Source organism: Zootoca vivipara, chromosome 1, assembly GCF_963506605.1.
Source record: "Zootoca vivipara chromosome 1, rZooViv1.1, whole genome shotgun sequence".
Classification (NCBI taxonomy): Eukaryota; Metazoa; Chordata; class Lepidosauria; order Squamata; family Lacertidae; genus Zootoca; species Zootoca vivipara.
In genome coordinates, this window is record NC_083276.1 from 75,189,831 (window position 1) to 75,203,425 (window position 13,595).

The 13,595-nt window shown below is 40.0% G+C and overlaps 1 protein-coding gene across 1 annotated transcript in view; it reads right to left on the reverse strand.

Moving 5' to 3' along the window:
- Positions 1 to 13,595, reverse strand: part of LOC118097524 (mucin-5B-like) — a 49,304-nt gene that overhangs the window by 16,280 nt on the left and 19,429 nt on the right. Inside the window, exons 21-29 of the mRNA XM_060276781.1 lie at positions 12,448 to 12,558; positions 11,151 to 11,330; positions 8,493 to 8,729; positions 7,227 to 7,383; positions 6,221 to 6,349; positions 5,679 to 5,763; positions 5,426 to 5,463; positions 3,196 to 3,291; positions 1,237 to 1,481 (exon numbers count right to left, since the gene is read on the reverse strand). Of these exons, the coding sequence (XP_060132764.1) occupies positions 1,237 to 1,481; positions 3,196 to 3,291; positions 5,426 to 5,463; positions 5,679 to 5,763; positions 6,221 to 6,349; positions 7,227 to 7,383; positions 8,493 to 8,729; positions 11,151 to 11,330; positions 12,448 to 12,558 (1,278 nt within the window). The remainder of the gene's footprint in view (positions 1 to 1,236; positions 1,482 to 3,195; positions 3,292 to 5,425; positions 5,464 to 5,678; positions 5,764 to 6,220; positions 6,350 to 7,226; positions 7,384 to 8,492; positions 8,730 to 11,150; positions 11,331 to 12,447; positions 12,559 to 13,595) is intronic.

The window sequence follows — 13,595 nt, forward strand, 5'->3', positions numbered from 1 at the left end:
TGTTGATGTACAAAAGAAAGCCGCAAAAGGAATCAGGACAATTTGCTCTGCCTTGGTACTCAGTCAATTCAACTTAACTCAGTATATTAATTGCACCATAACACAGTACAATCACTGAGTCTTGTCTATTTCTATGCAATACCATGTTTTCTTGAAGAAACAGATTTTAGATCAGCCAAGAGACAGCTACTTTGTTGTTCACACTATAGAAAATATATATGTTGGTAAGGAAGAGGTATTTGCCTATTGCTTTCATAGACCTGAAGGTAAACTTTGATACTATTGGCAGGGAGAAGCTGTAAGTACTAACTTGGGCTGTCAGCTTTTTCAGCTGGTTAAAACTCTGATTTTGTTCAAATATCATTTATTTATTTCCATGACTAGAAAGTACAACAAATTCTATAAGTAGAAATAATAAAATATAATGATATCAAGAACTGTATGAGATTATTGTGCCACTTGGCTTTGATCCTTCCCTAAATGTTAGCGTGTTTCTCTGTGAGTACTGAACCAGCTTCATCCCGATGTTTAGAAGGTCAGCAGGGGCATATCCTGGCTGCCACTTCAGAAGGGGCTTCGCTGTTGGGGCACAGCTGCAAGGTTATTCCCGGCAACAGTGTCACTGCCACTTTCCAGAAGGGGGAGAGAGGCAAGGCAGCCGGGAGGCTGCTGCAGTGCAGGTTCAAAAGTGCTCATGTCAATACACTCAAACCAATGCACACTACATTAAATTAATGTAAATAAATGGTAAGGGGGTATTTCATCTCTAATTTGGTCATTCTAAAACTGGATGAATAAAGCTCATTTCTCAATAAGTTTTCATTATTATTATGTATTTCATTCATATTCATATTTTCATCATCAACATGGTCTCCCAAATTTTCCTCTCTCCATGTCAGGGAAATCTTATTTATCTATCACTGAGCTATTCGGATTTTTGACATTGCCAGAAGAGTTGTTAGTAGCTGTAAATGTCCAAACATTTTTACACTAATGTGTTTGATACTTGAATCAATGTGTCTAATGATATTTTGTGAAATGCTATGCTGAGCTATATATTTTCTTTTATGTGTACAGCAGCACTGGGCATTTGTAAATTATATCGCAATTTTGTTATGGCCCAGGACTGAAAACGAACTATTATCTATCTATTTATTATATGTTTCTCAAGAACAAATATCAGCAACAAACACTTTTCATTCTACACTTGTAGTATCAGCAGTGCTGCTTGCTCACCTTTCTAGGAGGAACGAGGTCAGTGCAATCACTCCCAGGTGTAAACGAAGGAAGAGGAGGCTCTTTCTCACAGTTCTGATTATTCCCCTTACAAGGTCTGCTGGGGATCATGGCAGGCTTGCTTGGGACAGGAGTGGTATAGAATGACATACATTCTCCATAGTTGAATTCAATCTGGCATGATGTATTACAAAAGGCATAAATACACCAACGTGAAGTGTCCATTGTCACAAACTGGCTACTGCCTAAAAATCCAGAGGAACAGTTAGAACAAACAGCAACATGTTGTCTGTGTGATGAGATACATACATTATAAAGCAGAGAACCATCCCCTTAAAAAATAAAACACCAATCATCACCCAATGCCAAGAAAAATTATTAATTTATACAGATTTTGGATGAATATATTCAGAAAAAATAAGGGTGCAGTTCATGCAACAGAAAAAATGAAAAAATCATCAAAAAATCCAACAAGCAAGTTATTCAAGCTTATGTGTTTTCACACACATGATATTTTTTAACTGCGCATCTGAAAATTTTGAAAACACAACCAGATACTGTACTCACTTTCATCAAAGCTGTCAGGCTGATGATAGTAAAAATTAGATCAATGACTCTTCATTGGATAGGATGTTCAGTCCATTTGATGTTTGAAATTGGGGTGGCTTAAGTATTTTGGCCAGAGGGCAACACTGATTCATGGCAAGCCATCTGATGGCTCCATGTCAAAGGAAGAGCGTTCAAAGTGTAAAAGTGGAAAGAGCTGTAGTTCTCAAGACTGCCTTCCATAAGGCTTCTCCATCGGTTATTCTATACTGGCTGCAGTAACCCAGCAGCAGCAGCAACAACAACAACATTACTGTTGTTGTTATAAGTAGTAGAAGTTCTCTCTCTCTCTCTCTCTCTCTCTCTCTCTCTCTCTCTCTGTGTGTGTGTGTGTGTGTGTGTGTGTGTGTGTGTGTGTGTGTGTGTTGTCACCTGCTAAGTCATAACTGAAGCAGACCCACTGAAATTAGTGGACTGAAATTAGTGGACAAATGATTACTTTAAAATTGTATCCAGTGCTAGTCACATGCAAAGTAGACCTATTAAAAGTAATGGTCATGACTAATTTAAGTCCATTAATTTCTGCATGTCTAAGTATGACTTAATTGATACAACCCAATTTTCAGTTTTCAATACAGGTTTTTTTAAAAAATGTCAAGGACGAATTTTGGAAGGGATTCTTTAAAAAATGTTTTAGGAGACTAGAATTTGTTCACAGGCCACAGTTTAGCCACCTTGAACTAAATAGTGAGAAACTGTGATTGTTCCTTTGTATTTTTTTGGGGGGGGAGGGGAACCTAATGATATTGTTGCACACCACCCCAATCACTGAGCGATGTGAGATTCGAGGGGTTCCAGATGCTGACGCAGGGTTTGGTTCCCTTGGAATGAGGTACAGTGGAGCCTGGGATGTCTTTATGATATATGGGTTGTTGTTTTTTACACACATATACAGCCTGAGCCTAAGATGAGTGGGCTCACGGCATTAACATCCCAAGAAGGTCTGACTTCTTCCCTAGGCACAGCCTTGGATTCAAGCAGAAATCAAGCATAGCTCTTGTCTTTCAGCTGTCCAACTTGCAGCTTCTAACTCACATATGCAACTCAACTTTTTGTCTTTCTAACTAAGAGAGAGTTGGAGGGAGGAACCCATTTGTCCTCTGGTGCAGACCATTCCCTTTGTTACCTTAACAACCCATACTTCGGCCATTACCAAGAAACTTGCCTGACTATTCCAGTGATTTGAATCCCTGCTGGATCCAGGAATTGGAAGGAACTCAGACATACAGCCTACACCCACCACGCAAACTCACAACAATATGTAGCTGCAAAGGTTGCAATGATGATTTATGAAACAAATAGTACACATATAAAATAAGTCCATTGAAGTTATTTGAAATATGTCTGCCTTACCACTTGTTATCAGCTGTCCATTTACATTACAGAAGCATGGTGTGGTTCTCATTTCTGATTTTGCTGGTGACACGGGGGGAGCCACTATGGTTTCCCCTAAAACAATAAGCAGCATGGGGCATCCAGTTTCTTACTGAAAATTTGACACCTTTCCAAAATAAACAGCAGCAGCCATAGTTGGCAAATGGCACTGACATTGATCAACATATTCCCTTCCCCCTACACACACCATGAGCAAGGAATGGAAACCCACCATACTTAATCCAACATCCTCCTCATGCCCACACACTGCTATTGTCTATCTCAACAGGAGTGTCCTGCTTTTCGTTATCTCAGGATGTGTGAGAAAGAGAGTTGTGCCCACACACTGCTATTGCCGCCTGATTGAATAAGAGAGAGGGAGAGTGACCAATGTGCCCCCACCACTGTGAATCTACTACACACTGGCCATTGTGACCTGTTGCTAATGTTGCCTGGTCATTGAAAGACTGGTCATTATGACCTCATCCTAATGCTGCCTGCCAGAAGACTGGCTGACCCATGTGCCCTCATACTGATGCTACCCAGCCAAAGGAGAAACCGGACAACTTGCCCTCCCATAGGTAGCTATTGCACACCTGAAGGAGGGAGCAATTTATATACCTGCATATAACTGTCCACTTTAATGAGAATTGTTCCCTTTGTGGCACATATGTAAGATGAAAATATTTTGTAAGTATTCTTATCAGATTTATAATAAGATCATTTCATTTTTTTTTATGTCCATGACTGCAAACTGGTCAGCATTTGATCTTACTCTATGACGTGGACCCTAAGCTGTCTTCCTTTCGAGTAGTTCCTCAGTTGTCAGCATTCAAATGTCAATATTAACTTTTAGTACAGGCATAGGCAAACTCGGCCCTCCAGATGTTTTGGGACTACAACTCCCATCATCCCAAGCTAACAAGACCAGTGGTCAGGGATGATGGGAATTGTAGTCCCAAAACTTCTGGAGGGCTGAGTTTGCCTATGCCTGTTTTAGTATAATGATCATCATTTTTACTGATGCTGTAGTGTATATTGTTATTGTAATTATTTATTGATTTCATTTATGAATCACTTCCTACAATGCATCCCAAAGTGATTTACAATACAGTAAAAACAGACATAGAACAACTGAATATATTAATTTCACTTCTCTGCCCAGACACATCCCACTATGCCTTTTTGATCTTTTAAAATCTCACACATCCTCACCTCCTCTTGGCTTTGAAGGGCCAACAATTTCCCCGCCTTGAGGCGTGATCTCTAAACCATGCCCTGCTTTTTCGAATATATTATGCAGGTTAGTGCTTTGAAGTAATCCACATGCTACTTTCTTATCAACGAATGTATAGCCAAGAATTTTCTTTATATTAGGCTTGTAATGAAATTGAGACCTACAAAGCTAACAAAACCCAGATTAACTCAACAAATACTCATTCAACCTTGCTTCTTATTCCTGATGAGTAGCAAAATTATTGGATGCAGCTCTATCATTTGTGCCTAATCTAATGTTAAGAAAAGCTAATGAAAAGACATCAGGACTTCCCCACCTCCTTCCGTCCACTCCCTAAATCTGTTCTTAGGGTTCCCCCAATACTCCACGACTGATTTTGTGAGGGTGCAGGACACACATCAAGGGAGAGGAGGGGAGTCCCATTGCACAACCAGAAGTCCTTGTGTTGATGGGACACATTAGTTGGATACCACCCATGATGTGAGTCATTGATGAGACCAAAAGAAATAAGGTTCTTTGTGCTCAAGAAGAACTAGTTGTTAAGTCAAGAACTCCTTGGCTAACTTCAAGGAAGACTATGGATATATAGGCCTAGTTGATTCAGTGACTCTCTCAAAGTTCCCAGATGCTGGTCTCCACACACTGCACAACCTTAAACTCTGCACATTTAAGTGGAATTTCCAGCAGAGATTTGGCAGGACCCCTCGCTTCTAATGTAGATGTCTCTTGAAGACCTTTGTGTGCTGACAGTTCTATTCAGTCATTTAATCCTTTTCAAGATGAGCCAGACACTTTTATGATTATTTTGAGTTGTTTTTATGGTATTTTATGCTTTATTTTACTTCCATATTTTGTTATACACCACCTTGATATTTTATATGAGGGGTGCTCTCTCTCGCTCTCTCTAGATATAAAATATAAATCATATTCTCTAAATACAATTAATAAGAGCTTTACCATTGGACAACTTACCATTTGATTTGTTCAAGCAGAGCTTTTCTTTTGGATCACTGAAGGAAAACATATATAAAATATTGTTGATTCTTTTTTTGCTTAATTTGTAAACAAAAACACAAACACAAACAAAACACAAACACACAAAGTAATCCACACTCCTCTCCCTCTCTCTGTTCAGAGTCTACAAAGATGTGGCCACCACAGACTAATGAAAGAAACCTTAATGAGCATATGTGCAGAATGAGCTATGCTGTTAAAAATGACCTACCATGAGGTACACTCTAGCACTGAGACACATTCTCTTTTTTTCTCGTCATAATAAGGCTTCTCAGCACTGCATTCTGGGTAGCAGCCTAAAATGAGAGCAAACCGTCAAAATAATAATCTCAGTTTTCAATAGGGGGGCTGGCTATTAAGTGATATAATAATTTATAAATACATACGGTATATTATAATGTATAAATCTGAAATTGCAATAATTAGAAAATAGAAGATAAAAAATGCTATAAATATATATTGTCTTTTTCACAATTTGGTTTGTAAATTTAACCATTAAAGAGGGCATAGCTGCCAAGTTTTCCCTTTTCTCACGAGGAAGCCTATTCAGCATAAGGGAATTTCCCTTAAAAAAAGGGATAACTTGGCAGCTATGAAAGAGGGGCAACCTCTGTGCTTCACTGAGAGAGTGGGCCTTTGGTCACTGCAAACAAAATATCAAATATAACCCCTTCACATTTTATGAATTTCAGCAGAACCCTTTTTCTCATTTCATTTCATGTCATGTTTGGTGGGAAGTGGAAAAGCATTTACCTTCAAAACTATAAAGCAGATTGTCACAGTTTCCTGCTGGATTCCTGCAGGTCCTTAAACAAGGTTCTCCACAGGGCTTATACTGCCATTCTCTTTTGTTGGGTGAATCATAGTGGTCACAAAACACAGCTGGATCAGAAGACATGCTAGCCATAAGTGATGAGGTCCATGTTTTTGATGGAATCTCCTTCCTTTCTCCCCCTCCCTCCTTCTGGCTATCCCCCAGTCATACATTTATTACAGCAGCATGCCAGCCACCACTTTTGATGCAATGTAAAGAGATTCATCTTGTTATCCTGGCCTATGAAAACTGAGGAATTGATTTTGAGGTTCTCCCTGCAATGTGTTGTCTGGATCACTGTTTTGGGGATTGGATATTTCCCCCCATTTTAATTGTGCTTTTATATGATGTAACTTGCTGATTAGGGAGAAGGACAAGTAAGAACAACAAGAAGTAAATAAATAATGGAAGGCCGGTACATACACACCCACACACCCATGTGCATACCCTGGAAATAATGTCTGTCTTAACCCATGACATGCTGGACATGTGCAGCTTGAAGCTTAGTCATTGGTGAAACTTCTAGCCGCTGGTTCTGGTCCCATGCACAGCAATAAGTAGCTGAGCTGCATGTGAGATGTTGGTCCCAGATTTATCTTGTGAATAAAAGGAGCACTTCTTCCAGGTGTACTCTTGTAAGCTTCACTTGCTAGTAGTTTTAAAGTATGACTTCATATTGAGAACAGTTTTTCACTATTATTTGTGATATTTTCCACCTGTCTTTTTCTCCAAAGTATCATACTGTTCAAAAGGCTAAAATAAAGTGTTATGTTTTTGGACAATGTGAAAGATGTGAATCACAAAGGGGTCACAAATGACTTTATCAGTCATACACTTAAGTGTGTCATTAAATACCATTAGCAACTAGTATTTCTCACCCCCTCAGATAACATGCAGCTACACAATCCTGGCTGCTGAGACTATATTTGCTTTGTAAATACTTACGGCAATTTTTAGGGCTTCGCCAGTCAACACAGATGCCAACTCTGCCACAACTCCTTGCATATGCTGCTACAGCAGTACAGAAACTCTCGCAGTCTCCCAGACTGTCACAACCACAAAAATCAGATATGCAGGATTCATAATAGGGTGTTGGGTTGATCTAACAGAACCAAGAACAGCCAGCAATAATGAACATTTCTTCCCAGGATGCTATTTAATCAGCTTCTTAAAACAGAAAATACAAGACTGCCTAGACTGCCTTCCTTGAAATATTCCAGGAAAACTGAATATTTGTCCTGGGAGGCAGTCCTATCAAGTTGCAGCTCTGAAAAAAAATCTATATCACCACCATAATATTATGCCCAGGGGATCATGCATGCTTTCGGCATAGGAAAACGCAAGCTTTTTAATTATCTTGTCTAACCTCCATACGATTAGACAACACTAATCCTTTATATTTAAATTTATATTTATATTATGGGAAGGTTCACTTTTTCTCTCCTTTCCCTTTGAAGTCCATCTGTGCTTTCCTATCTTATTACAACACTAATTAGGCTTACAATTTTCTTAAATTGTAATTTTCTTTTCCTGGGAAACTATAAAACTAATTGCCTAAATATTTCTTATCAGTATTCTGAAGTATCTGGAAATAGGGCAGAATATTATAATCTGTCTAAATGCAGGTGGCCTGGTTTTGCGCGCGCACACACACACCATTCCAGTCTATAGGAACAATTCACTTGTGGCATCCCACTACAGTGCTATCTGCACACCAGACAAATCCCAAAAATGGTACAAATGAAAGGCATTCAGTTCAAGGAGATTCTGCTCCCCAAATTCATGCATCTGGAAAGTTGGGGTAGTTCTAGAATGGGGTGCCTAACCCCAGTTGATATGGACTCTCAAGCAACTGTTTCTGCCTGATCCTGCTAATTTTGGCAGCAGTTGCTAAAGGGGAAACATAAAATAGATGCAGCATCAAAGTGGGCAGAGCAAGTATTCGGGTGGGAAGGGAATCCATGTGCCTCTAGGTTAGGGTTGCCATCTTTCAAAAAGTAAAAACCACGACAGCCCTAAGCTTAAGCATTTTTAAGGAGAACCCCAAAATTGTTGAGCTTTGGGCTATGGGAGACGTCTTGGGCTGTAAACCTGTCCATCATAAGCTCAGGTTGTTTTTTGTGTAAATACGCCATACCAGTCTCTGCTGTGCCTCATTCCAAAGGAAACACAAACCCCGGAAAGCCTGGAATCTCGCACTGCTCAGATTACCTTACTGTGGCAGGCTTCAAAAATGTCACTCTTGAGAATGCTGCATCGCTTTTGCCCCAGTATGAGCTTGGAAGGCTGACTTGCACATAGGTCAACCTTGTTTCTGTCTGAACAGCTAGTGGTGACTTTCCAGCTGCTTCCAAATGCCAGTGCTTGCATCTCCACAGACTGCCCTCTCATGGTGAAGTCATTGTTGCCACTGTTGTCAAAATCACCACAAAGACCACAAACTCTGCCCTGGGAAATTGGAGCATGGCATTTTACAAAGACTTCACTGACAGAATAAAAAATAATAATAATATCCAAATGCAGTAAATTCAAATTGTATTCTAAACATGCTTTGTATCAATCACTAGTCCTTGTTAGTATTTTAGCTATCCTTAGCTGCTTCAGCAAGGACTAGTGTGTTTGGTGTAAATCACATGAGTGTCTGAGAGAGTGTAGGAACGGAAGTCTGTCTTATCTCTTCTGTCTAAGTGTTGTTATTGTATGTTAGTTTCACTTCCATTGTGTCGCAGTTCTGTACTGTTGTTCAGAGAACACAGACATGATTATGAAGTCTCTGTACATAGATTGTAAATAAAGTAGTTTAGAACCACAGATGAGTCTTTCTTCTCGCTACAAAATGCTAGAAGACCTGCATGCTCTTTTCATGAGTTAAGGGTCGCATATTACTGGCACTCTGGACTGAAGGGACATGCCAGCCAGAGAGGGCCACAGAAAGATGCTCCGGAGTATTAGGGAGTATGCCGTCGCCCCAGCGTGTTTATCCAACAGTCTTATATGTTTCTCTTGATTCAAAACTTTTCTGTACTAAGCTGTTAAACTATTTTAAAAGAATGAAAAATGGGGCCACTTAATATCCAAGCTGGATATTAATATGCAAGCTGGATTTCGAAAGGGCAGAGGAACCAGAGACCAAATAGCAAACATGCGCTGGATTATGGAGAAAGCTAGAGAGTTCCAGAAAAACGTCTACTTCTGCTTCATTGACTATGCAAAAGCCTTTGACTGTGTCGACCACAGCAAACTATGGCAAGTTCTTAAAGAAATGGGAGTGCCTGATCACCTCATCTGTCTCCTGAGAAATCTCTATGTGGGACAAGAAGCTACAGTTAGAACTGGATATGGAACAACTGATTGGTTCAAAATTGGGAAAGGAGTACGACAAGGTTGTATATTGTCTCCCTGCTTATTTAACTTATATGCAGAATTCATCATGCGAAAGGCTGGACTAGATGAATCCCAAGCCGGAATTAAGATTGCCGGAAGAAATATCAACAACCTCAGATATGCAGATGACACAACCTCGATGGCAGAAAGCGAGGAGGAATTAAAGAACCTTTTAATGAGGGTGAAAGAGGAGAGCGCAAAATATGGTCTGAAGCTCAACATCAAAAAAACCAAGATCATGGCCACCGGTCCCATCACCTCCTGGCAAATAGAAGGGGAAGAAATGGAGGCAGTGAGAGATTTTACTTTCTTGGGCTCCTTGATCACTGCAGATGGTGACAGCAGTCACGAAATTAAAAGACGCCTGCTTCTTGGGAGAAAAGCAATGACAAACCTAGACAGCATCTTAAAAAGCAGAGACATCACCTTGCCGACAAAGGTCCGTATAGTTAAAGCTATGGTTTTCCCAGTAGTGATGTATGGAAGTGAGAGCTGGACCATAAAGAAGGCTGATCGCCGAAGAATTGATGCTTTTGAATTATGGTGCTGGAGGAGACTCTTGAGAGTCCCATGGACTGCTAGAAGATCAAACCTATCCATTCTTAAGGAAATCAGCCCTGAGTGCTCCCTGGAAGGACAGATCGTGAAGCTGAGGCTCCAATACTTTGGCCACCTCATGAGAAGAGAAGAATCCTTGGAAAAGACCCTGATGTTGGGAAAGATTGAGGGCACTAGGAGAATGGGACGACAGAGGACGAGATGGTTGGACAGTGTTCTCGAAGCTACGAAGATGAGTTTGACCAAACTGCGGGAGGCAGTGCAAGACAGGAGTGCCTGGCGTGCTATGGTCCATGGGGTCACGAAGAGTCGGACACGACTAAACGACTAAACAACAACAAATATCCACATATTTTAAAAGATAACAATCTAAGAATTTACAGCAGGCAAAAAATGTGCTGGATTCACCTGAGACAAAGCATATTGTCTGCATTTGCAGCGTAAGCCTACCAATATTTGTCTGATTTAGGGTGATTCTATATTTACTGGTTTCAGGAAGCTATAAAAACATAAATCAAATGCTTCCTAAATATGAAAAAAGCAGATAGGCTTGGTTTAAGGGATCTGATTGGTACATGTTATGTTTACAAGGGTAACCAGAGAACTGCAGAATACACTAGCTGCAAACTGGGCAATTTATTAGCAGGTAACTAAGGGTCGTTCTGCTCACAACAATTTCTATGCACACTTAGCTATGACTCCTTTATAGGAGGGAAATGTACATGTATCAGGTGAGATGAACACACATGCAACTTATTCCATGCTGCAAAACAAAGATGTGTCTATTCTCCACTTGTGACAGTGTAGATGTGATGCTCAATTCCCACCCCCAAAGTGGAAGTGATACATTGACAGGGAAATTAATCATTATATGAATCAATCCTGCAAATAAAATTACCCTGTGCAAGTCAGCATGTTTGCGCCTACCTGAAAAGAGGGTGCCAGCTGTACCATCATTGTTGTCTTCTCATCCCACATGAAGGTCATTCCATGGAAAGTTTCGATTATAATGTAAATTCCCATGAGATAGACATTATAGTTCCTTTCAAAAGGCGGCATACTAGTTATCTCCTCAATTTTCCCTTCCTGAAGTCTGATTTCGCTACCCTAGAAAAAGACATAAATAATTTGTAAGAGCAAGGATGTAGCTGAAATTCAATGACAACGCAACTGCAACACTTTGTAGATAATAATTCATATGCCATCCCATCAAGATGTACAACTGCAATATATACCCCCATCTCTTCTTCCCCCCCAAGATGATGATATTTGTTATTTATTAAATTTGCATACCGTCCTTCATCCATAGACCTCAAGGCAGTTCACAGGATCTATTCATTCTTACTGTGATGTCACAGAAGAAATGAGCTCTGCCCCTACCTACTGTGATGTCATAGGCACAGGAACATGATAACTGATGAAGAATTAAACTTCAAGAGTACAGAAGGGCAAAAGAAGCTGCAAACTGCTGGTGGGGTGAATAGGAGAAAGCAATCCTACACTAATGATCAACTTTTAGGCTGAATGTGTGAATGAGGCAATATGAGTGGTTTACTCAAGGATAGTCAATTTCCATAAGTGATGTGCATCTGATGGGTGTGGTACGGGGGATTCAATGGACTGTGTGTGTGCTGCATGTGAATGCAGGTGAATGTGGTCTCTGAGATATGCACATATAAATGGGAGCATAAATTGTGTGTGTTAGTGGTATATGATCAAGTGTAAAAGTCTCAAAGGGTCCCGTGGCACATTAAAGGCTAACAGGTTTGTTGTAGTATAAACTTTCATGGGCTAGATACTCTGGACCATAGATGTTTATGTCATAATCAACCTGTTTCAAAGCCTTAGCGCATACTCAGTGATGGTATCACTAAAGTGCCAAGGCCCTTTCAGACTACTCCAGGCCCTTTCCCCAATGTCCAGCTAATACAACCAGATATTTGAAGTAGGTAATACATAAACACATTAGGAGTTGGGATCCCTCAAATCCAGCCAATAATCCAGTTAATTCTGAAGTCTAATGGCAACCATATCTAGCCCTCCCTCCCTCCCTCCCTTCCGTCCTTCCTTCCAACAGATTAACACAACCACTCTTCTAAAATCTGAATGAAATTTATGGGGGGACAGGGTATGAAAGGTGCAGATTAGCTACTGTAAGCAAAGAAACACAAACTGTATATCCAGTTTTGAAGTTCTCCACTTATAAGGCTGATTGTGGACTTACCTCCAAGATGATGCTAATTTTCAAGGAACAAATGCTCAGGGATTTACCACATGCCACGTTCTGTGTTACAATTTGAAAAGTGCCTGGGTCAGGATTATTAGGGCAAAAGTCCTTGGGAAAGGAAACAATAATACGTTTAATGTTATGTTTTCCATATTCAAGCCACTATGGCAAATATTCTACAGAAGGAAGTGTGGGCCAGCTATGGCAGTTTTTATGAAATGTATGGATTTAACCACTGTTTCTCATACTTGGGAATATGCTGTTCTACTTCAGGAAGCAAAAGATCCTGGATCTGCACTGGTAACTGTGCCACTTTAGACTACAGGTGAGAGAGGCTATAGTTTTGAATACTCACTACTATTCTTTTTATTTAAAATCTCAAAGTAACAACTCCTGGCATGTAGAAAACTATACATTAAGGAGAAAGTTAGTCAAGAAATTGTCTTCCTGTTGTGATTTTCCTTTTTTTATTATTTCATAAAAATTATATACCACTTGATCATAAAACAAAAACCTCAAAGTGGTAGGGTGTTTTGGCACAAGAGGACACTCAAATACGAAACTCTTCAGTCTAAAATGTACAGTCCTAGATGGACTTTTAAACAGTGTTTAGCTGAACATGTAAATTGAAGAAGAAGAAGAAGAAGAAGAAGAAGAAGAAGAAGAAGAAGAAGAAGAAGAGTTTGGATTTGATATCCCGCTTTATCACTACCCGAAGGAGTCTCAAAGCGGCTAACAATCTCCTTTCCCCTCCTCCCCCACAACTGGTTTTAAGATGGTGTGCAAAATATGGTGTGCCAAGCTAATTATTTTCATCTATGGGAATTTTTGCTTGGAGGTACCTGGTGAATTAAAAGGGATATTCCATAAGCCATGGTCTGATGTGATGAGTCATTTTCTTACATGACAAACCCAATGCAACATTTGCAAGAGTCCACAATAATAGACAAGAAGTGCAAAAAGTACAGATTCTGGCCCTCAGTCAGTCAATACGAAGTTTCTGAAAATCACTTTCAGCACAACCCGAGGCATGTCTACTCATAAGTATACCCCAAGGAGTTCAATGGCGCACACTGGATCGGTGGGCACTGTGCTACAGATGGGTAAAGCAGTGAATCACAAAATTTCCACTTGGTTCCACACTA